The sequence below is a fragment of the Lynx rufus genome, unplaced genomic scaffold, assembly GCF_022079265.1.
Source record: "Lynx rufus isolate CCGP_SWC_20201006 ecotype Redwood Valley unplaced genomic scaffold, mLynRuf1.p SCAF_52, whole genome shotgun sequence".
NCBI classification, from domain to species: domain Eukaryota; kingdom Metazoa; phylum Chordata; class Mammalia; order Carnivora; family Felidae; genus Lynx; species Lynx rufus.
This window is the reverse complement of record NW_025814870.1, coordinates 1024534-1049926: the sequence shown is the minus strand read 5'-3', so window position 1 is coordinate 1049926 and position 25393 is coordinate 1024534. Positions and strand designations below refer to the sequence as shown.

The 25393-nt window shown below is 38.9% G+C and overlaps 1 protein-coding gene and 1 pseudogene across 1 annotated transcript; both read right to left on the bottom strand.

Moving 5' to 3' along the window:
• Window positions 1-5004: 5004 nt before the first annotated feature.
• On the bottom strand, window positions 5005-5463 carry LOC124527599 (dnaJ homolog subfamily B member 6-like; annotated as a pseudogene).
• A 13358-nt stretch (window positions 5464-18821) lies between these two features.
• SPRY3 (sprouty RTK signaling antagonist 3) lies at window positions 18822-19688 on the bottom strand. The gene has a single exon (XM_047100713.1). The coding sequence runs from the start codon at window positions 19686-19688 to the stop codon at window positions 18822-18824; it is 867 nt and encodes a 288-aa protein (XP_046956669.1).
• Between the last annotated feature and the right edge of the window lie 5705 nt (window positions 19689-25393).

The following is a 25393-nucleotide window of genomic DNA, read 5'->3' as shown; positions in this document are numbered from 1 at the left end:
GGAAGGATTGGTAACAGAAGCCTAGACACACTCGTTAACATAAGGCAAGTACTAAATAGCAGATTCAGTGCACATGACAAGAAATTTCAGTCAAGTAGTTGAACAGAGCGTGATATCGGGAAAGCGTTAACAAGCTGTAGAAATCAGCCTAAGCATACCGTCAATTTCTTGGGGGAGTTTGGCAACAGGAGAGTGACAACCATAGGATTGAAGTTAAAGTTATGACTCTATTACTGTAGATGAGAGGTGTGTGAATACCAGAAAGATTTCAGTATAAAAGTACAAGCACAGGTTTGAAACAAGACAGGGACTGTCAGGGGATCTGTAATTCAAGTTGATAGCTTGGTCATGTAAGAAGCTGCCATGGGGAGCTGTTAAGAGGATCTATTGAGATTATATTTTGAAAGGAAATCCTGGGAATATATGAATCCTGACTTATCCCAACTCTCCCTTATTTCTATGAGGTCCCTGACATAGGTATAGCCACAAAGAATACAAAGAAAACAAACAAAAATGCTTTATTGTTAGCTGAGAACTTGGAACCTAATATTAAATAAAAACTCAAGTAGCCTGGTTGAGTCATATAGAAAGATCTCTGTCTCTGTCTTTCTCCCTCCTCTCTCTCCCCACCTCCCCCTCTCTCTTTTAGCCTAAAGACTTAAGTGGCTTCCTTCCAAGCCTAAACCTGAACCTCTGATATAACCTTCCAGTAACATGAAAGGCCACATCTTCCAATGCCAGAGAAATGGATCAAGGAAGAAAAACATTGCTCTAAGCAAGCTGAGTGAGCTATAGCTAAGCTAACCTAGACTGCTTTCCCTAGACCCAGATATTATGTTTGAAAAAAGAAAGAGGACAGGCGATAAAAAGCAAGTGAGGCTTTCTCCTATGAGGTACAGCCTGCCAGTCATCTTATCATTAAAAACACTTATATACCTGTCTCCTACTCTTTAACCATCTGTAATCTAACAGAATCCCCACTAAAGACTTCTTTATAGCTAAATTCAACAAACACTGTTCAGTTTTCATCTCACTTGACCACTCCATGCAGCATTTTATTTAGTGAAACACACTCTTCTTCCACCTTCCATAACACCACACTCTTCTGGCTTTCTTCCTACCTCTCTGAATTCCCCCTTTCATTATTATTTGGAAATTTCTCCCCTTCTACTCATTCTAAATGTTGAAAGCTCCTCAGAGCTTGGGCTTGAATTCTCTTATCTTCCTATGCTACATTTCAACTCCAGCTGATTTTGTTTGGTCCTATATCTTCAATTAGCAAATATGCTGAGGACTTCCAATTTTATATCTTCAGGTCAGACTTTTTCTCTGAGCTTCATATTCACACACACAATCTTTGTGAGACATCACTTAGATATTTACTCATAGGCATTTCCTAGTTTGGGCCATCATCATTACTTGCCTTGGAGTTGTTATTGGAGGGAAAGTGAGCAGTGGGTTTCCCTGTTTCCTTTCTTATCCCCTTGTAATCTAACCTTCATATAACAGCTAGCTTTAACATATAAAATTATATCATGCCTGTTCCCCACCTAAAATATCCCAGTGGCTTCCCAATTATCCTAGAATAAAATTGAAATTCTTACCATGGTCCATAAAGGCCCTGCATAATCTTGTCCTTCCAGACTTTCCAACTTAACCCCATACAATTCTGCTCCCCTTGTTCATGTGCCTTTAGCTGTGCCAATTTCATTTCCATTATGAATAAAAACACCAGCCTTTATTCTGCCTCAAGGTTTTCACTCATACTATTACTTTTGTTTGAAATACAACCTATATAAACTCTTCCCCCCAATTATCTGCACCTAGAATAGTGTGTGGGAAAAAGTAGCTGCTACACAAAATATTTCCTGAGTGAATATATACCAGGCCTTTCTTTATATTAATAACAATATTTTAATCCATCTTTTTTATTCTTTTCAGTTTCCTAATTATTAATTCTACAGTAGTATTGCTTTGATCTTTGACTTGATGCCTGAGTTCTATACTCTGCCTTTTCATCTCATTCTGTTGTTTTATCATTTGTCTTTGAGTCTTTGTTTTATCAGATTCATACAGCCTATTAATTAGGGTATATTCTAAACTACTATAACAAAGAGATTCCAAAATACAGTAGCTCAAACGAGATAGAATTTTCTTCTATTTCACATAACAGTCCAGAGGTAAGGTGGTATGGGGTTGGTTGGACAAATTGTGTAGCTTCAATGTCTGTGTCTAAATAGACTCCTCCAGTTACCATTTTCATATCTATAGCCAGTAAGAAGGGAGAAAGGGTAAGGGGAGCATACTCATTCTTTTCAAGAGGAGGTATCTGAAAGTGAAGCATATTACTTTTTCTCATATCCTATTAGCCATAACTTAATTATATGGCCACATCTACCTGCAAGAAAGGCTGAACAATGTAACTTTCTAACTGTGCAACTATATGCCCAGGTGAAACACGGGAGTTTTATTATTCAAGGAAGATGAGGAGGTGACTTTCAGTATTTGTTATATATTTTCTTCCAGATTTAGTTCTTTTGACTTCTTTTCCCCTACAGTGTATTCAACTTTTTGCCATGCTACTTCTTTTCACCTTGCTTATGTGTTAACATGGGTGATCCTACCTATTCTAAACCTTTTTTGCACTAATAAGATGTTGGGAACTTAAAGTTCTTTCCACCTATGTATTATGATCTAAATTTGCGTTTATCTAACTTACATAAGAGTCACCTGGAGGGCTTGTTTAAATCCAAATTCCTAAGCCTTATTCCAAAATTCTAATTCAATAGTTCTGAGGAGGGGTCCATGAATTTTCACTTCTAAGTTTGGAGTGTGAATACAAATGGGAAGCTCAGTTGAGATTTGTACACAGCCTTGGAGCATCTGGGTTCTTTCTTGTGAGATTTGTTGAATTGTTGGTAAAAGAGTTTACCTGGTTAGGAGTATAACTTATTCCTGATTAGATATCTCTAAGCTATAAATTGTTTTTACAATTTGACATGAAGTTCTGAAAAAGAGCAAGTCCTGTTTGTTTTTCCTACCTTTGTGTAGTGGTAGATAAGGATCTCTACTATAAAGAGATTTCCCTTGATTTTACCCCAGGCTTCTTACACACACCTTCAGTCTCTTCTCCAAGGTATTATTGACTCACATTCTTATCCCAGTACTCCCTATCATCATCCCACAGTTTCCTTATATCATTTATGGCTATATAAAATTAACTTGTGATTATTTCTCCACAATAGAATGTAGGCTTCGTAAGGGTAGGGGCCATACGTCTTATTCAATTAGAACAGTGTTTGGCACAGAATAGGTACTCAATATTTTTGAATGAGTGAACAGATAAATGAACAAAGAAAGAGATATAACTAAGCTTCTTCTAAGAAGAGTATGCCTCAAACCACACTATTTTTTCAAGGTCCTGGGAGGAAGAGTCTACAAAAGAAGTAGCAGGAGAGAAAGCCAAAGTTTCTGAGCACACCTAGCTGAAAGTACACCTACTATTACAAACAAAAATAAGGAAAAAATAGGGAAAGAGAAGAAAAATATATTATCCCTGCACACTTTTAGAAGAAAACATTGCTTTTCCAAGTGAACTGCCACTTAAAACCCACCTTCCAGAAAGATGGATATATGAATAAAACTCACTTTCCCTCTACTAACTCCAAATTATCTGCCTGGCATTATCTGACCTATAGTTTAACAGCACCACTCTGACTTTTCTGAAGAGATAGAATGTAGGGAGTATAGTAACAGAAGCAAGAAGACCTGTTAGGCAGCTATTAAGGTAATATGGGTGAGAGATAATGTGAGCTTCAAAAGAGTAGTAGCAATGGAGGTCATAAAAGGGGGCTGTATTCCATATATAATTTGAGTGGCATAGCCTGAAGTACTTCTTGATATATTACATGTGAGGTGTTAGAGAAAGAAAAGACTCAAGGATGGACATAAAAACTAGAATAATGGAGTTGTCACTTACTTAAGTGGAGAACAGTGGTGTAGAAGGTTTGGAAGGAAAGGATAAAGGAATGAAGACTTTTTTTCATTCCTGAAGGTTTTTTTGTTTTTTTGTTTTTTTTTGCACCAAACACATAGGGAAAATGAAAAAGACTCAGTTTAGCAGCTTTACTTTTTTAAACCTAAACTTTCCTTCCACCATGGTCTTCTGTTAAGTTTCTCAAGTGCCACATATGAGTGAAAACATGATATCTCTCTTTCTTTGACTTATTTCACTTAGCATAACACCCTCCAGTTCCAACCACATTGTTGCAAATGGCACAATTTCATTCTTTCTCAGTGCCAAGTAGTATTCTATTGTATATATAAACCACATCTTCCTTATCCATTCATCAGTTGCTGGACATTTATGCTCTTTCCCTACTTTGGCTGTTGTCAATAGTACTGCTATAAACATTGGGGTGCATGTGTCCCTTCAAAACATGTACCCCCATATTTATAGCAGCACTTTCAACAATAGCCCAAGTAGGGAAAGAGCGTAAATGTCCATCAACTGATGAATGAATAAAGAAGATGTGGTTTATATATACAATGGAATACTACTTGGCAATGAGAAAGAATGAAATTGTGCCATTTGCAACACCGTGGATGGAACTGGAAGGTGTTATGCTGAGTGAAATAAGTCAGTCAAAGAAAGACAGATATCATATATTTTCACTCATATGTGGCACTTGGGGGACCATGGGGGAAGGGAAGGGGAGAAATATTTCCCAACAGACAGGGAGGCAAACCATGAGACTCTTAAATACAGAGAACAAACTGAGGGTTGATGGAGGGGCAGGGGAGAGGGGAAAATGGGTGATGGGCATTGAGGAGGGCTCTTGTTGGGATGAGCACTGAGTGTTGTATGTAAGTGATGAATCACAAGAATTTACCCCCAAAACCAAGATAACACTGTGTATACTGTATTTTAGCCAACTTGACAATAAATTATATTTTAAAAAATTAATTAATTAATTAATTAAAATAATATAAAATTAAAAAGGAAGAAAACCCTCCTTCAGAAGATGGAAATCCACTGAAGGCAGATAAAAATAACTCTGTATCTCAGCTCTTGCTTCCACTGGGGCCTCTTTGACTCTCAAAAACGTCCTCAAATGGGTCTTTGAAGAAGTCAAATGAAAACAGGTCCCTTCCACCAAAAAATTCCTTGGAGATGTCATATGGGTTGTGGAATGTGAGGCAAAACTCAAACAAATTATAAAAATGAACCCCACCTCTACCATTTAATCTGTCTTTGCCATATTTTTCATACATACCTTATTTCCTGGCATCTGATAACACCTCATACACCTCAGCTATGTGTTTGAATTTTCTCTATGGTTCTTCTTTATTCTCAGGGTTTTTATCTGGATGCCACCTCAGTGCCAGTTTCCAGTAGTCCTGTTTAATATCCTTGGCTGAGGCATGTCTTTGCATGCCCAGAACTTCATAGAAATCCACCATGATTGAACTTCATAGAAATCCACTGTTGGAGTGAATTCAAGGACACAGAGCCGGGGGTGCTAGTGGCAGTGGCAGCTCCTCACGTTTTCCCTCTTCAAGACTTTAGTTTTAAATATGTGAAGCTTCAGATGTCCCTTAAACATTTGAGTGAATATGGCAGTTGACTATATACATCTGGATTTGGGAAGTGAAGTCCAAGCAGGAGAAATAAATTTTGGAAATGTATCAAGATATAAATATTATATAAAGCAATACTATTGGATAAGATAACCTAAGGTATGGGTATAGAAAAAAGAAAATGTCTGAAATTCAAACTCAAACCTTAGCATTTGAAATGATCTTCCCACCATAAAAAATTTAAAAGGTAGACACAAATATGCAGTGACCATTTCCAGACATTGGAAAACCAGAGCAAAGGATTGTGGCCTCCAAAGCAAGGAAAACAATTGAAGGGGGTCCTGGAATTATTTCGTGCTTGGAGACACCTTCTGGATAGTAGTGCTAGGAGAATGCCAAGCATAGCACATCAGTCTAAGTTGAGAAGACAGAAACTGGAGTTTGAGGATGCTTGGGATGCTACAACTTTGGGGGTGGAGAGCTGAAAAGGGAGAATTACTCAGGAAAAACCTCTCCAGAAATCTGCATATGAGTTGTCTTAGGTCTTTGGTTGAATATTAATCCACACATATATGGGATGAAACTCCACAAGGCAAATCTAATAACAATGCCCAGAGTTCACAGAGCTGAGAGTTATTTGAGTTCTGACAAGCCAAAGTAAAAATACCTCTGATAAATGTTGGACATTCAGTGGAAACCACAAAAAGAGTCACACCTTAGAAAAATAGCCATAAAGAAAAGGATATCTAGACTTAGAAAATTAGCCATAAAGAAAAGGATATCTAGACTTTCCCTGGCAGAGCTTAAAAAAAGAAATATCCAGGGGCGCCTGGGTGGTTCAGTCAGTTAAGTGTCTGACTCTTGACTTAGGCTCAGGTCATGAACCCACTGGCATGATATCAGGCCCCACATTGAGCCCTGAGTCAGGCTCAACATTGGGCATGGGGCTTGCCTAAGATTCTCCCTCTACCCCCCCCCATGTTCTCTCTCTCTCTCTCTTCTCAAAAAAAGAAATTTCCAAGAAATCACCTTGATACAAAAGTTTATCAAACTTTAACACTCTTTTAAAAAAGACAACAAAGTCCATTGTCCAAAAATATTAATTCTCATAGTCTAACAACCAATGAAAAATTCATGCAAATGTTACTTATACCAGGAGGAAAATTATAGAATAGAAACAGACACAGAAATGTTAGAGATAATGCAATCAGAAGACAAATACCTCAAACAAGTATGATATATATTATAGAATGCTCAATAATTTAAAGAAAAACATACATACAATGAAAACCAGAATGAGACACCACTAACACATCTATTAGAGTGGCTAAAAAAAAGTTTTAAGTAACAGTATCAAGTGCTGAGGGGGATTTGGAACAATTGGAACTCTGACACATTCCTGGTGAGCAAGGGTACAGCCACTTTGGAAAACAGTTTGAAATTTTCTTATAAAGTTAAGCATACACTTATTATATGACCCATTAATAGGTATTTGCTTACTAGAAATAAAAACTTATATTTACATAAATACCTGTGTATGAATATGTAGAACAACTTTATTCTTAATTGCCCAAAATTGGAAACAATTCAAATGTCCTTCAAATTGTAAGTGAATACAATAGAAAGAAACAAACTACTGAAACATACAACATAAATGAATCTCAAATATGTCAAGTTTAAGAAGCCAGATTCAAAAGGCTACATACTGTATGATTCAGTTTATATGACATTCATGAAACTCCTAACTATAGAGACAGAAGTCAGATCAGTGGTTGCCAGGGGCTGCAGACAAGAGTTATCTACAAAGAATTTGTATGAAGGAATTTTAAGGGTGATAGAACAGTTCAGTATCCTGATTATAGTGGTAGTTATACAGTTTGATGCATTTGTCAAAACTCAAAGAATTGTACACCAAATGATGTAAATTGTACCTTTATAGATTAAAAATAAATGTTACTCATTTAGAAACACAGATAATGTATTTTGGAATTATAGTCTATGACAACAATAACACTAACAATGAGAGGAAGGAAATGCCAATTTAGGGTGGCCATGGAAGGTCTTCTTTAGGAAGTGACATTTGAGTGGACTCCTGATTTAAGTGAGGGAGTGGGTCATGTAGATATCAGGAAAAGAGCAGGTATGTAGAGCCTTATAACCATGATGAAAATTATTAATCTAATTCTAAGGGAATTGAAAGATCATTGGAGGATTTTATACAGGATAATGACAAGATCCAGTCTTCAATTTTAGAACAATCACTCTGGTTTCTCTATTGGGATTGGACTTTGGAGGAGGCATCAAGAGTAGAATCAAGGAGCTGCTGCAGTTATCAAGGGAGGAGATAACGGTGGATGAGACCAGAGAGTAGTAGTGATAATAGAGAGAAGTGGTCAAATTCTAGATTTATTTTTAGGGCAGAGCTAACAGTATTTGTTGACCTATTGATATGAGAAAAAGGTAGGAGTCAAGGATACCTCAAAATGCTTGGCTTGAGTCATTGGAAGAATGGAGTCATCATTTACTGAGGTGGGGGGAAACTGAGAGAGCAGCAGTTTTCAGGAGTTTTATCTCCTAAATATGTTAAGTTGTATATCATTATTAAACTTTTAAGTGGAGATTTTAAGAAAGCAGTTTGGAATTCAGGGGAGATTTGGGGATAGAGGTATAAATTTAGGAGTTGTGTGTATATAAAAATGTTACATAAACACAAGAGTGGATGAGATCACCAAAAAAGTGAGTAGAGATAAGATGAGATGAGATGAAGAGAAAAAAAGAGAGAAAGAGAGGAAGAAAAGAGAAGAGAAGGGAAGAGAAGACTAAGAACTGAAATTTTTGGCATTCTAATATCAGAGAGTTCAGAGAGATGAAGAAGAACCATTAAAGGACTTGGAAAAGGAGAGATGATTGAGGCAGGAAGAGAACTAGGAGAGTGTGGTGTGCTGGATGACAAGTAAAGAATGTGTTTCAAGAAGGAGGGTGTGTTGAACATCCTTTATGCCACACTTCACATACTCCTGGACCATCTTTTTGTTCAGGACATTACTGTGCAGCTGTATGCAGGAGTAATTTGATGCTTCCTCATTCAGCTGTTTCTTATAGTATTTCTTCCTGCCATGGGGCTTCTCTGCTATCACCAGGTAGAACACCTGCAAGAGACTGCTTAGTGATTTTAGTTCATGGACAAACCTGCAAGTGCCAGTGAGTTAATACTCTCTCAGATCACCTTTGGTCAATGGGAGATCAAATATGATGGATAAATTCACCTCCCTTTTATGTCTGGTGGAAGATTGTGAAGCGCATCTACATAGTTCCAAAGAGAGTCCCTCAGTGGGAATAGTCCACAGTTGCCTACAGTGGTAAACAGATTAATAATATACCCTCAAATTGATGGTCACTCCTTTCCTGATTCATTCTTCTCAGTCCCCTTTCCTGTTTCCTGAGTCATCTTGCCAAGTAAACTAACTGCATGTAAATCCTTGTCTCAGGCTCTGCTAGGCTTTTGAGGGAATGTAAGTTAGGATAGAGGGCCTGATCAGCTAGGACATATTATGACTCTACTGATACAGCCATTTTTATACTGAATATAAGTTGATTGTAGTAGTTAAGGGCGAAACATATTTAGAGTCGTGGTTTCTGGGTTCCAAACCAGGCACAGAAAGCCTAAGTAACCTACCAAAGGCAAGTAACACATGATGGCACAACCTATAATTCTTTGGATGAAATTCATCAAGGCTGGCTTCTACCATCTCATATTGTCCTATGTGCTATTGCATTTATCTTCTGATTCTAAATTCAGTGTTGCTTATGTACTTCAGCTTATGCTGTAGCCTTTCATGGAGTAATTACCCTCTATTCTCCTCAGGCCCAATCTCCATTCTGTTTATTTGAAGTTCTCTTGAAAGAAATTTCAATGTCCCTACTATTAATGCCTATGGCTAATACCACAACCAACATTGATCAGTCCTTTAGAACTAGAGACAATCTGATTTCTCATTCTGTCCACATGCTATAATATGCAGCTCATCCTTGTTTTTTGTATTAATTGTTGTCAGGCAAAAGTACAAGCACTTCATTGGCAGTGTAGCTATTAGCAAGTAACTTTTTGGCTTATATTTTCCAGGGAATCATAGACCCCTGAAACATGGCCTCTAACAACCCATTTTTTCCTAAGTGCAGGTCATCACCACTTAATTACCTGAAACGTAACCCCTGCCTGAGGCAGGTCTGGATTATAAATGCCCATCACTATGCTTTTAGGCCTCTTGACTCCTTCAAATTCCTTGTCTCTCTGCCTCCACCTTAAAAAGCAGGCATTTCAAGATGAAATGACGATATATATACTAAATAGATTTTTAAAACTAGTTTGTAATGTGACATATAGAAATACCTAGTTTAATCATGGCTTGTTTTTAATTTATTAGCATGGCTGAAATAAAAGGATAAAGGAGTGCTTTGTTAAATACATGTATTTTGTATTTAAAAATAACTTTCAAATAAATTCTTAAAAATCATTGGAAAAAATAAATGATGAATGAGGAATGTGCATTATACTTTCAAAATAAGGAAGACACAAGAGTTCCATTTTATAAATGGTACAGAATTCCATTTTTACCAAATAAACAAGTAGCCAGATGTATGACTCCTAGGGGAATAGAAGTGGCCCTTCTGGAAATTCCTAATATCTGGGATGGATAAGACAGGAATGGGTCTAGATATTCTGTTCTAGGGCCCTGAAATTCAGGAAATGTGTTCCTTGTGGTTACAGATTATTCTGGAGATACTATAGCCCCAAATAATCTACTTCCTCAGATCAGCCAAATTGGAAAACCTCATCCCTCCTTTCTTGCTTCTATAACAGTAGCTCCTCCTAATGGGCAGCTCTCCCCCTGCTTTTTCATATATCCTGGCTTTCAGAAAAGGCACCCGTTTTTTATTCCTTCTCTCCAGCCCTTAACTGTCCTCAGGAATGGAATCTTCAAGTCTAATACAAACCCTGGGCTAGTTCAGTCCCACGGCCATGTTGTAGTTGACTGACTACAAGTAGTCCAGATATTCTACTGCTTTTATAAATTTTTTTAAATCTCTATTCCAGTGAGGAAAAGAGAAAGAAAAGAATGACCTCTGTCATCGACTCCTAATTTCTTGTCACTGACACCAAGTTCAGTTTAAAGATACACAACCCACACAAGTGTTCCATCTTGATACATGTTATTAGGTATACACAATATCCAAATAATTGATTAAAATAGAAAACAACTGGGGCGCTTGGTGGCTCAGTTGGTTGAGCATCAGACTTCAGCTCAGGTCACGATCTCATGTTTCGTTAGTTTGTGAGTTCAAACCCTGCACTGGGCTCTCTGCTGTCTGCACAGAGCCAGCTTCAGATCATCTGTCCCCCTCTCTCTCTGCCTCTCCCCAACTAATGTTCTCTCTCGCAAAAATAAAACATTAAAAAATAGAAAACAACTTTCATTATGTTGTTTTATGGACTCAGCTTCACATATGTGTTGTATATTAATTCACTCAGGTATAACAGTCCTTCATATTTGTGCAGAAACTTGGACATTAAAAAATGTGTCTGTCTTAATGACTCTCTTAAAATCTCTAGGATTTGTTATCTTCATTTTACAAACGAGAAAAGCAAAAGTCCACAAAGCACAGGATAGAAAGAGAAGCAGTGAAGTATGAAGAGAAGACCTCTGGCCTAGAAGTCAGCCGACCTGTGTTCTCATACTCCTAACTTTGTTTATAACTCACTGTGTGGTTATGATTAAGTCACTTCCCCCCTCTGAGCTTCAGTATCTGCATTTATAGAGTGAAGTGATTAGGCTTTCTCAACCCTGTTTGCATATTATAATCACCTGGGAGCTTTAAAAAAGTCTATTCCTCAGCCCCAATTCCAAAGATTCTGATTTAATTGGTCTCAGGGTACTATAATTTCCACAACAACACATTGACTGAGAAGAAGCCAATCCAGGGAAAGCCACGAATCCAGTCTGGTATTTCTTTCTGAAGGAGAGAAACCTTGTCATTTAGTGTAAGATCTAGGTACTAGGGGGCATGTTCTAGAATGGAGTTTGAAAAGCTGAGAGTGTTAATGGGCATACTCTTAACTCTGAACCTCTAAGGGAAAGCTCAAGTGTCCATCCATCCATATCTCTCTCTCTCTCTCTCTCTCTCTCTCTCTCTTTCTCTCTCTCTCTCACACACACACACACACACACACACACACACACAGACACGCACACACACACACTCACAGAATCATTCCAGTGGATGTGGTACAGGAGCTTGAAAAAGAAAGAAGTGTGCTGACAAAAGTCAAGGACAAAAAGGAGTTCAAGGATACAACTGTGCCAAGAGGCTGGTGAAATGGAGTTTTAGGTGAGAGAAACAAAGTGATTACAGAGCCTTTTTCTTTCATGTGACTTATTTTCTTAACCTTAAAAAAATTTCTCAACCTGCCTTTAGTATTACTCCTCACTACTTTTCCTCTCTTTCCTTTAATATAGCTTATGTATTAATATAGGTGTAGAGACTTCTCCTACTTGAGAGGTCTTCACTCCCATAGGAAAGGGACCCTTTCACAGAGTAAAATTGTTACCCAACTAATCTCTGGCATTGTAAAAAGTAGTGTTCTTTTCCTTGGGTTTCCTTTTTAGTTTAGCGTTTGTTTATTTTGTTTTGTTTTTGTCATCTGAGTGGTGGGACTTTGAAGGTTAAGATTACAATGTGGACATAAGAGAAAAGGGCCAATTGAGTCATTCAGTCTCCCTTTAGTTTAAGCCTTAGAACATAGGTTCAAAATGAGCCTTAAGAATGCTTGTATAGTTCACTCATCTTGTCACAGTACAAAAACATACAGGTGAATTGAGGTCAAAGCCCTATATTAATAAAACTAGGGTGTTTGCCTGAGTGATTGTTTCTGCTTTCTTTTCTTAGTAATCTGCATCAACAGTGTTTGTTAGTTCTTAGATGACTTGGGGATTTCCAGACCCTTGTCATCTGTGGCTTTTACCATCAGACACATGCCCATTATATGGTATAGTCAAAAGCATTGCCTGAATAGTTGGAGAATCACAGCTTGTGGGTCAAGATTACCCTCTACTTTTCCAGGAGATTGGCCAGCAAATACATTTGGGAGCAACATGTATAACATTGATTGTAATAACAGCAAGATTAAACAATGAGCAGTGTCATTCTCAAGATGTCTTTCCTTGAGGGCTATGTGTCTTGTCATTCTGGCCTTTTAAAGCAGCAATACCGGTAGTGTGCTAATCAATTTAATGGTCAAGATAAGGATGTGGGCCTAGATTAGGATAAAGGGACCAAGGATTTCAGTCTTATCAAACTTTAGGCCAGAGGTTCAAAAGGGGCACTAATGACCACATGATAAATCATCAGAATGAAAGACTAATTGAGGATTTGGAGGTTGAGAATTTTAGCTACATTTATAACTAATAAAATGCCTAGTGGGTAAGTACAAAATTTTTTGACCTGAGCAACTAGAAGTTTGGAATTGGCATTAAAAGAGATAAGAAATGCTGCCAAGTTCAGGTTTGAGGAGAGAAAAAATAAGTTTGAACATGTTATGTTTGAAATTCTTACTAGATATCAGAGTAGAGATGTGAAATAGGCAGTTGGATATATGAGTGAGAAGTTCAAGGGAGCAGTCCAGGCTGGAGATACAGTTTTGAAAGTCATCATGTAAATGGTACCCAAAGAGCATATTTCAAAGACCAATTGCTGAGATACTTGAATATGAAGAGGTGAGGAAAATGAGGGTATCCAGTAAAGAATAGAGAGGAGCAGACAGTGAAGTAGGAGGAAAACCAGAAGAATATGGTATCCTGGAAGCCAAGTGGTAAAAGTGTTTTTATGAGGACAGAATGAACAGCTATGTCAAATGGTGCTAGTAAGTCAGGTACATGAGAACAGAGAAGTAACCACTGGACTCAGTAAAGTAGATGTCACTGAAGGAGAGTTTTCTGTATTGTTTGGAGTGATGACATGGTTTCATCATTCACCATGAAAAACTTTCAGAATTCTCCTATGCTCATCTTTTCTTACATAAAAAAAGCAAGAATTAAATGAGTGGAATGCATTCCAATGCTTTAATGACACTGTCCATAGATATAAAACTATATCAATGGGATGTTTTTATTAACTAGATGCGTTGACTTCATCTGAGCATAGTCTATTGGGCACGGGGAATTATTGAGTATGAGAATAAGAGATAGTATAGCTCTTAGAATGTGTCTATATATCATAATTAGTGGCTGAAATAGAGAAAATTCAGTTGACCAACAGAATGTTTTATTTTTATGTTGCCAAATAACTTGTTTAGCCATTTTTCCTGAATTTAATAACTTGACCAATTTTCCTGCTATTATGCTGATGAAACTTAAGTGAACATAAGTGCATGTACATGCATTGGTTTAGACATACTTTTTGAAGAGTTCACTGGGATAAAGTTTCTTTTTATGCTAAGAAGAAGGATATTTTGAGACTTTGTTACTCCACTAGTTGAACCAGGGACTTCATTTCCATATAGAAGGAAGCCCTTCAAAGCAAGTCAAGAATACATACGTTCTCAAGTTCATTTGTCTCCCTATAGCACACACATAGCCACACACTTGCTACCCCTTGCTCCTGACGTATGAGATGCCAAGGTACCTGCTTGGGCATCCACACATGCACTACAAAGAAGTGTAGGGGAGTTAATATCTTACAGGGAAGGTATTTGACTATTAAGATAGGAGGCAGGAGATAAATTCTTCTCCTTTAGTCCCCCAGATGGGCTGTATGGAGATGTAATATGGCCAGTCATAACAAATTGAGAAATTAGCTTGTCACGAAACTGATTATGGACAACACAATGATACACTCCTTTTTGTTGGCTCTCCTTCCTTCCTTCCTCACTACTCTTTTTCCTTACTCCTACTTCCCTGGAATTGCACATAAGTTTTTGCTTCAAGTTCTATTTTCTAAGAAACTTAGATTTCTGAAAATAAATAAATCATAATTCCACCCAAATTCGGAATTGTGTAACTTTGGACAGGTTTTATTCCCTCTCTGTGCATTTTTTCCTCCAACTATACAATGTTGACATTGGGGTAGATGTTCTTTAAGAGTCTTTATGGCTCTGAAATAATACCAGGGTAAAGGATTGTCAGTATGAAGGCAGTGATGGGAAAAGTAAGGTATTACACTGAACAGTGGTCATCCGTGGGTTGCTTACATTTGAATCAGAAAAATGCTCTCAGTATAATCAATGAACTTAGATGTTAACAATTCCAACTAATCTCAAGTTCCAAAAATAGTTTTAGTTCTACTTTCTGCAGAAAGAAATCAAATTAGTTTTCTCCGGGCCTATAAAGAACAGGTCAAAGTCTTAAAAACTCGTAAACTTCTCTGGCACAAGTCACAATATTTCCCTACTAGTTCTACACTGTGAACTGCCTGAAAAATGGCAACTGTCTGCAAACATGTTTTCAAAGGGAATGGCGGAGAAATTTGTAATGCCATCATCTTGGGAAGCAAGAGACATATATGATGTCTGTAATTATTGCTTCACTCCTCACATAGGAGCACATTTGTTTCAAGTTTTAGGCTGCAGATGAACTGCAGTTAGGGAAAGGACTGTTCACTGGGGCTTGTTATACCAGAAGAGTTTGCATTATCCTTCAGACTTCTACACCCGACTCTGGAGCAGGGACTTGGGACTCAGACAGCACAGGGTCAAATATTAGCTCCATAATTTATAAGCATTGTTACCTTTAGCAGTTCAAATAACCTCTCTGTGCTTTAGTTTTCACATCTGTAAAATGGCAATTGTAATTGTACCTACATCTTACAGTTAATGTGGGAATTAAATGAGCCAATATAGGTAACGTGCTTAAAATAGTGCTTAGCAATACAGTAAGCACTATATAAGTGTTCACTATACTTATTATAGCTATTGTGATGAGGGAAGATGGGCTGGAATTAGAGGAGAACTCTTGACTAAAGCCGTATGAGATGTATCAGGGAACCAATATGTGGAAAGCAGTAGAATAAGGCGGTAATGGATGACTGCAAAAAAAAAATGCGAAGCAGGAAACACCCTCTAGTATTCCTGTTTATACAGTACATGCCACAAGGTAGAAAATAATGAAAACAGAGGCTTTCTGCAGGATTTAGAGTTCTTTCATATATATTTTAAATATACATGTGCAATACATTAAAATATATAGAGATGTGTGAATATATATATTTACACACACACGCACACACACATATATATACATATACATATACTATACATATACATATACATATATATAACTTCACAGAAGGGACGCAAATGCACACTCACACATCTGTACGCATACCCCAACAGGACCCATCTATACGTAAACCAGATGCAGCCCGTATCAGGCCAACTTGGACACAAGTGAAAGCCCTGACTCAGCAGCAGATTGCAGATTGCAATTGCATTTGAGTAACCCTTCAGTTTCTTCTACCAAGTGTAAGGCCATTTAGAAACACACTGAGAAGAGCTCTTCTGGGTGTATGGCAGAGCCCAGGGCCCCTCTGGCAGTGCACAATTTGCCTGAGTAAGGACTGCAGGATTGGGATATCAAGGAGCTATCAAAGAGGAGGGACTTGTGTTAGTTTGGGCCCTGATACTAGTAAGCAAACATCCATAGAATAACTTTAGCTCCAGGAACAATGCACTAGTGTCATAGAATCCTTATATATCTCAGCTCTAAGCAAATTTCAGGCAGAAGCGGGGAGAAGTGTGTGTTGCTACTCATCACCATCCAGCTGGACTCAGAGAACTGGGCACAGCTTTAGGGGTAGGTAGATAAGTCAAAGTTCAATCAGGCAGACTTGTAAGATTTTTAAAAGTTACTTAAAATTGAAAGATCTGAAAGCAACATAAGAGGTTACAGGTATTGGTTTGGGTTTATAATGTTCCAAGAAGCCAAACCTTATATATGGCACCATTTGCAGCAATATCATTAACATTATTAATAATAATCATAACATATTTATATATACAAAAATAGAGCAAAGCAATTCTAGAAGAGGAGGTGAAAGTGAAAGTATGAGGCTGTGTACAGCCCAAATGTCAGTATACTTCAGGAAGATTCAGAACCAACAAAAACTGAGTGGCACATATTTCTATAGTATATATCCAACAAAGAGATATGGATGTTCTCTTCTTCTTCCCCCTGTGTATGACTATACATTTCTCTCCACCTCTCCACTCTGCAATACACATCCATGCACACTTTAAAAGAGATGATATATAAAGTCAGAGTCTGGAAGTCTTAAACTAAGTTGGAGCACCTTGATTTCAAGCAAGTGCCCTCAATCTCTGAATTCCTTAGTGAATTTTGGATTCACTTACAGAGGGAAACTGGATCTAATTCTTGTCTTTAACAACAGCTGTCTTTAGGAGCCTGCCATCCCCACTGCAGCCTTTTCCCATTGAAGTGGATTCACAACACAGGCTCTTGGTATTTTTTAAAAGAGAAGTCAGTTCTCTGCATTATATGTCTTTCATCTCAGTTCTCCACTGTTGCTGAAATTTAGGTTTTCAGGCAATTGCCATTGCAGACAAAGCCAGGAGTGAGCACAATGTGTGCAGCAAAGAGTAGGCGAAGGTACAGCTTGGTTAGGGATTCTTTGTTTGTTTTTTCCACACTTGAGCTTCTACAGGTGACAGAGCCAAAGATGATGTCCACTGGGGGCAGCCTCAACACCTGATAGTTAATTAGCTACCCACCATGCACTGCATAAAGACCAGTACACTAAGTTGGCATGGTTCCAGAAAATTGAATGGCAATGGCCTTCTGTTACTGTTAATAGAGTCCTATGAGAAAAGTCCCAGGACTCAATGTGGTGTAGGGTAGAGAATATTTAACTAGGAGTCAGAAGGCCTGTATTCCAGTCCCAACTCTGCTATGAACTCAGTGTGTGGCCTTGGGAAAATCCCTTCCTATCCCCAGGCCTCAGTTTTCCCATCTGTAAAATAAGGGCATTGAACTAGATTAACAGTTAAGATTCCTTCCAGCTCTAAAGTTTTATGACTTTTTATGTCCATAATTAAGGCCTGAGCCATGCAGTCTCAGGGCAGTTAGCTTCTAAGAGAGAACAGACCTCTGTAATATCCTTTGCTTTGTTCATTTAGCTATAAAGCACGTCTGCCTTTGGCACTTGGGTCAGACATACAAAGTTATGAGCATCCTGATTTACTATCCTACTCCGCATGCTAGTGGAATCTGTCAGTACTATAAGTTGATTATTGGGAAAGGGAGTAAAACTCCAACTAGTTAAACCTGGAAATGTAAGATAATTTTGCCTCATATGCTCACAAACAGGTGAGTGTGGTTATGAGCGCACACACACGTGTCAGGATATAGACTATTGCTAGTGATCAGTTCATTACAGTAATCCATTTCCCTTAATAAAATTTAGTAAATAGTATAGCATAGCAAAGTTTGGCGTCAAAGGAAACACCTATGGAAAAACAGCACTTTCGGACATAGTAGAGAAAGGAAGTCAGGTAGAGAGAGACAAAGACAGATCAAACAAGATAGAAATACAGGTAGAGAATGGATTAGTCTGAAAGAGAGGGAGCAAAGGAGTAGAAGGAAGGGAGACACAAAGAAAAGAGAGGAAAAGTAGAAGGAGAGAGACTGGGAACGAAGGGGGAAGGAGCACAGAACAAGAGGAGACAGGGAGAAAAAGAGACTAAAGAAGAGAAGGGCAGTAAACAAGGGAGAAGGGATCAGATTCCCTGGAATATCGAATGCTGTTCCACATGGACCTGTGAAAACCATCTTAGGAGAAAGTTTCCAAAGGCACTGTGGAAAGTAGAGTGACGCTCAGAGCCTGCATCGAGAGGCACTATATTGGGGAGCCCCTAAACCTCCACGTTGCGGGCTCTGTCAGCCCTCGGTGTCCAAATGTCATGCCTATATATCACCTGAATTTGCCATGACAGCCACAGGGCTACAACGGCAAGGTGTAAAAAGGTTGAAGAGGAGTGGGATAGGTACTGTGAGCAAGAACAAGGCATCCTGCACCAGGATGTACTTGGCCATTCCCCTGACACTGCAGGAGCAAAACTGGTGAGGCCCTAACTTTGGCTACTTTACTCCTCCTCCCCCTCTTCAAAGATGAGGCCTGCACTTTACTGATGGGGGCGAAGAAAGAGAAAGCTCTGGATCCATTTTGTGGGAAGGTCATACAGACTTTTCCTGGGCCTTGGGGAATGGTGCACTACCAGAAGAGATTTTTCTGCACACAGTGTTGGTGTGCCTCTTACAGCGGCAGCCTGGTCGCCTGAGGCTATCATAGCCCTGCTGGCACAGATGGAGGCATCCACGGGTAGGCAGGTAGCAGCACAGGCAAGGTAGGAAGAGGGAGATGAGGCTCATGGCTGCCCAGCGGACAAAGCAAGAGCTCGGCCCACAGGAGCAGGGCTCATCAGCGCAGTTGTCTTCATCATCAGTGGAGCAGTGGTAGAAGAGGCCCTTAACACAGCAGAGACAAGTGCCATAATCGAGGAGGCTCTCAGCAGAGCAAAGGCAACGCTGGTTGCACAGCCAGCAGGAGGGGAGAGGACGAGCTGCCGTGCAAAGGACACATTTGCAGCGCCCACACTCCTCGCAGATGAAGAGGTGCTCACTGGGGTGCACTGCAGACGGCTCAGCTTCTCCCTTCAGAGCACCATCAACCTTTGGGTGGACCCCTGCTCCAGGCTGGGTTCGGATGATGGACTGGCCTGAAGGTGAGGGGGTGATGCTGGCCAAGAGCCTTTGATCAGAGGCAGTGGTGCTATGGGACATTGAGCTGGCAATGCTAGATTGGCTCAGATGCTGAGGCAAGGGCTGCAATTGATGGCACTGGCTGAGACTGCGGGGAAGAGCAGTAGGCATGGTAGCCAGGGACCAATCAGATTTGTGGGTTTGCACTATAAGGGAAGGGCTGGAGAGGGCCTGTTTACAGGGGACTGGAGGCCGTTCCACATAATCATTGCTAGCATGAGTAGAGCGCAGCTGTTCAATAGGAAGAATTTGTTGGAAATCATCTGTCACTGCAGCATCCATTTTGCCTTGATTCTTGAGTTCTGAGTGGTTTTGGGTCAGGGTGGCACTTGTGGTGATAAAGAGCCCTTGTTGTTACATGGACGTTAGGGCACATCAGAAAATCCTAGGAGAGAAGGAACACAAACAACACATGAGAACACATCGGCCTGAATACTTTGCAGGGAACTAAACAAAGCTTGAGCCCTGTCTCCTCTACCACTACCTTCAATTACTTTAGGGTAGTCCTCATGTTACACCTTTATTCTGTAACTTACCTTGCCTACTTCTTTACAGGCAAATCTGGTCAACTTATCCAGGCTATAAAGCATTCTGGGAGCAAAGCTCAGATCATTGATTCCTTTTGTATTGCATCATATGACTAGGGTCACAGGAGCAGCTATCTCATTCAGATGTTTGCTAACACAGAAATCTAGGCCTCTAGCCTCACAATTATAATAAAAATGGAACCTAATTTCAAATGCGAAGGCTTCATCCTGAAGCAATGCCAGTGTAAAAGAAAAAGCCTCACAAGTCTTCCAGGAGAAGTTGTGTGAGTGTGTATGTATGAGACATAAATACAGGTGAACATATATGTATCATCAATCAAAATTCTCCCTTCAGTGAAATTTCTGATAAGCATAAATAAACAGATGAGAAAGGAATTTCTTGATTCAATGAATATAGGCAGGCAAGATGTAATAATGGCACTGATATGGCAGAGACACAGAAGGCAAAAATCAGGCTATCTGTAGAACAATAGGAAAAAAACCTTTTATACACGTGGGAGTAACACTTAGGATGAGGGAGCCATAAAAGATGAACCCTGAATTATTTGAATTATCACCTGTATTTGTACCTATTACCACCCTAAGTCAAATCTGCATTGATGGGATTTACTAGGCAGAATCTACTTCAACTGCTTTTCCCTATGTTTACCTTACACAGTAAACTGGCTTTCTTCAAGAGCAACAATGTTCTTATATCAGATCTAAACCAAGCTGAATATCTAGAAAGCATATGTGCTTGTGTCTCCATTGTACCACAATCAGGAACTGGTGGCTGGTCATTTTCTGAAGGATCTGATTGAGCCTAGTACTGATAATGGTGACTATGAGGAAAATGTTGTACAAACAGTAGATTGCTGTATTGCAACACCTGGAAGACTGAACAACCAAAAAGGTGTACACAAGAGAACCTAAACACAAATCCCAGAGTCATCCTGGAGGCATTAGGACCTAGGAAACACTAGCATGAATAAAGCATACATTTGAAATCCATCATATTTCAGGCCTCCTCAAAATAGATCAATTACTCACACTACTGTATAGAATGCAAAGCTTGAATGAGTAATAGAAATGAACAAGTGAAAGAGGATAGTGCTTGATTAGATTTCCATAAGCAAGCAAACATGGCACTGAAATGTGTCCAAAGCTCAACAACAGGAGAAATAAGGATGCCAAAGGCCTCAGTGGCTAATAATATGACCAGACTCATTGCCTTTTGAGGCTATATCCCCATGCAAACCTGTTTAGTTGAATTTACATCTGTTCATTTTTTGAAAAGAAGATTTAATTTGGTTAAAAATAACTTTCTGGCACATCACATAGAAGAACCAGTCTGACTATAATTTCGTTTTTTAGTTAGTTGTTTTTGTGTTATTTAATGCAGCACAAGAGAATGCAGATAAACACTGTGGACATTCTAAGGCTCAAATATCTATAAAACTTTTGTCAAATCACTTGCTTTTTGGGGCCTCAATTTCACTGTCTATATAATTATAGGGGTAAACTAGGTGATTTTGAAGGACTGAACCCTATTATAGTCTATCATTCTGTAACTACACAGTTTGTCAAAAAAAAAAAACAAACTATCTTCGTCTATACCTTCGTCTATTATTCTGTAACTACAAAGTTTGGCAAAAAAAAAAAAAAATCTTCGTCTATACCTTCCACATCTTCAATCCTTGAGGGTAAACTAAGCAACATGCCCTTGTTCATTTGGGCACTCAAAAGCAAAATTTATGTCTCTTTTATTTACTTGGACTCACAGCCCCCTTAAGTGTCCAACGTCTACCTTTGCTGTACTTTGTTAAGACTAATAATCTTAGTTTTGGAAAAGAAAAAGTATTTTTCATTGGAACACCTAAATAAACAAAGAAACATTGTTCAGCTGACTTGAAGGATATGTGGATGTAGAAGCTTTGAATCAAGAGAATTATTTTTGGCAAATTTATAAGAAATAGATTTATTCCCCATTGATCAGATAAAGAATGCGTGGGGCTCTTTGTGTCTGTTATACTATAAGAACAGTAACAAATACAGTGGATGCATTTTAGACTCATTGATTTCCCAAAGGAAACTAGATTCAAATCATATTGGAAATTTAAAAATCAACAACTTGAAGGAAGATATACAAGGCCTCAAAGTTACAAGAGATAATCATACGGGATTCCAAGGGTATCAGTAAGTATCTCAGGGACATGCCCAGAAGGTTCAAAAGCTAAGCTTGGAGGAATCTAGGTCATAATTGAAATGACTCAGAACCATGTTCAAAGGGGATCCTGTCTTCGCAGCAGAAGGGTATATATGGTGCTTAAGTTGAGAAGGTGTATCTAGATATTGATTAGATTTCTGTAAGACTGAGAAGTTGAGATGCTTGATTGGATGATTAAAGGAAGCTCTGGGCATTGGTCTGGGATGATGAGGTACTAGTGTCTTGTTTACAAGGGACCTAACAGGATGAACTCGGATGGTTTCTTCCTGCCCTGAAAAATCTTTTATTAGAATGGACTGTGGAAAATCTGCAATACACAGGACAGGAGCACCTGGGTAAAATTAGTGTGTTGAGAAGGATAAAACAAGATTGAATAATAGTAAATTGTTTGCAAATCTGACTAACAGGATGAACTGAAATAGATACTGTAGGGGGAGGTAAAAGGGGAAAAAAGTTAAGAAACAAATAAGCAAGAGACTGCTACAGCAGATAGATTAGATGAAAAACTACTACTGCTTGCATGTTTATGATTCAGAAATCTACCCATTAAAGGGCCATTCATTGTGAGCAAAAACAGTTAAGAAACTGTGCTGTTGGTCAGTTCTATATTCTATTAAATGAGGGAATATGCATATCAAATATTATTAAATAGGAGCCAAGGTGATTACAAGTCTTGGCTGCACATTGGTGGGATCTAGTGATTTCTGTCACGTAGTGCCTCTGCAGTAATGAATGATGCATTGTAAACCCACTCCCATCTCAGTCACTCTGGCCAGGTGCTCATAGCTTTCTCAACAGTTTTTCTGTAGCCCTGAAATTTTCTGTGTTCAACCTAAACAGAAATTTCTTTTCTTATGCCAACTTAGGGACTAGAGAGCTAAATCTATTCAAGAAATGCTGTTTGTTAATGAAAGAAAAATATATTTACTTCCTGGAACCTAAAATCTGCCATGTTGAGACCAAAGTTGAAAACTTCCCTATCTAAAGCCCTACTATGCTAATACCTTAAGACAGCCCTGATTTCTCTGGTAAATCCTTCCTGATACAATATGACTCAACCTCAATTTCAAAGAAGAGGAGGGGAAAGAAGGAGAGCCTGGCTCCTGTTTTCTCCCACTCCCATGGGTTCAATGCTGTTTTGTACCTTACTGTGTAACAGCTCTGGGGTGTGTTACTTTTTTCTGTGCTCTGCTGTTATATACACTCGTTCTCAGAATAACTGAAAGCAAACATAGGGGGAATTTCTGCTATGGCTTTATATGTTTTCTTAGTTCTACTGTTCCAAAGTCTGCTCTCCAAAAATCCCTCTCTGTGCAAAGGCATTTGCATCTCTATCAAAGCACTCCCCCCTTACAAATACCAAGTTGTATATAGTTTACATTACTAACCTCTCAGCCACTGACTGGGCCTCCCTCCTACCACATACATCTTGCTGGAGCTGCCAGGTTCTCACCACATTTAACTCTTAACTTGTCATTTTGCTACCCTGGTCCTATTCATTACTTTAATAGTTTCATTAAGACTCATGGCAGTTTATTTCAAACTGGAGAGTCTTGTAGTTTTAAGACCTTGCATTTTTAAAGATATATGTGTTTTAGTGATGAGCAGTAAAGGGAAAAATTGTAATAACAAATGAATTCACCTAATTCTAATCCTGGGGAAAATGCCAGTTGTTCACTTCAGAAGTAGGAATCTTTCTTTAAACCTCAAATCCTTGTATAAGATACAAGAAATTTAAGTTGTAGTCCTAACTCTAGCTCTACTTTGTTTTGTGACTGTGGGCAAGTGACTTCCATCCCAAGCCTCAGTTTTTCTGTCTGCAAAATGAGGGGCACAAAAGGAGGGCTTTGAAAGCCCCTGCTTATCTTGATACTCTACATTTTTTATGCCGAGTTTGTTGTTTGCATTTCTCTGTCTCAAAATGTCTTTCATGAAGAATTAGTCTCTTCCTTTATGTTTTTTAATTCCTCACTACCCAACTCCTCAACTCTGAATAAAAACCCTCCAAATCCAAGTCACTCAGACCACCATCTAGATTGTTTCACAGCTAGAGAGACTTAACAGAACACAAAGAGAGCAAAATGCATAGAATAAAGTCTCAGTAAATGTTTATTTAGAGGTACAGGGAGCAAGACTAATACTTCCTTGTGGATAAAATGCTAGCCTGTGCCTTATTGGTATGTATGTATGCAGCCGACTTGTTGGGAACATGATTTAACACCTGGTATATCCAAATTCATGTAATAGCACATTATGTTACAATGAGGTTTTAATGTACCCAGAAAAGCAACAATAGTTTGCATTTCAAAATAGATTTCTGTTTAAGAGTTCAAGGTCTGTTTTCTGTTCATCTAACTTGGTTTGCAGCATGCAGAGGTGAATGATAATTATAATTAGCTAAAGGAATGGAAGGGAGTATAAACCACTTGTACTAGTCCTATCAAATGCCTATTGGCTAACTGGACATGCTCACAGGTTCTCACTTTTGACAAAATTTCCGTGTGCCACACAGAGACATGTGCACACATACGCAGGAATGGATCCAGAGATTTCTAAATCATTGCTCTGACTCAATGTAAGTAGGGGGTTATGCCGTGTCAGCTTGCGCCATTTCTACCCAGGGCAAGGTGATGTGATGAAATCTGAACGATGCACAGCCCAGACTTGTGAGCCAATAGCAGACTAGCCCCACGCTGACAGGATGCCCGCTGGGCAGCCAGACTGGCCTCAGCACGGGCTCTCCCTACGTCCTCAGCTTGGGTGGTTAGGCTGCGCTATAAGGGGCTTAGGCAAGCACCAAAATGCATTTAAAGGTCAACAGGCTAGAAATTAAATTGACATTTGGATACAAAAGGGTTATTTTGAAGTTCCATTTCGATTTATAAATTTCCAATACGGATAGTTTTGTGCAAAAGCTGATTCATTTAAATCTCATTTAAATGGTTTTCATTTTATTTTACCCACGCGTTTGCTCTTGTACGCGTGCACACGCGCGCGCGCGCACACACGCACACTCACACACACACACACACACACACACACACACACAGGATGGCTGGAATGAATGGCAATCTGTGCATTGCATAGAAAGAATTCTAGGGTCTTTAAGAGCTAATCTCTATGGCTTACCTTGAGGAAAAGGTTTATCCATGCTGAGAAAAGCAGAAGAACTAATGCCCCATTTGGCTCAAAAGACCTCTTCTTCTCCTGAGTCTTTAGGTTTCTCCACCTCT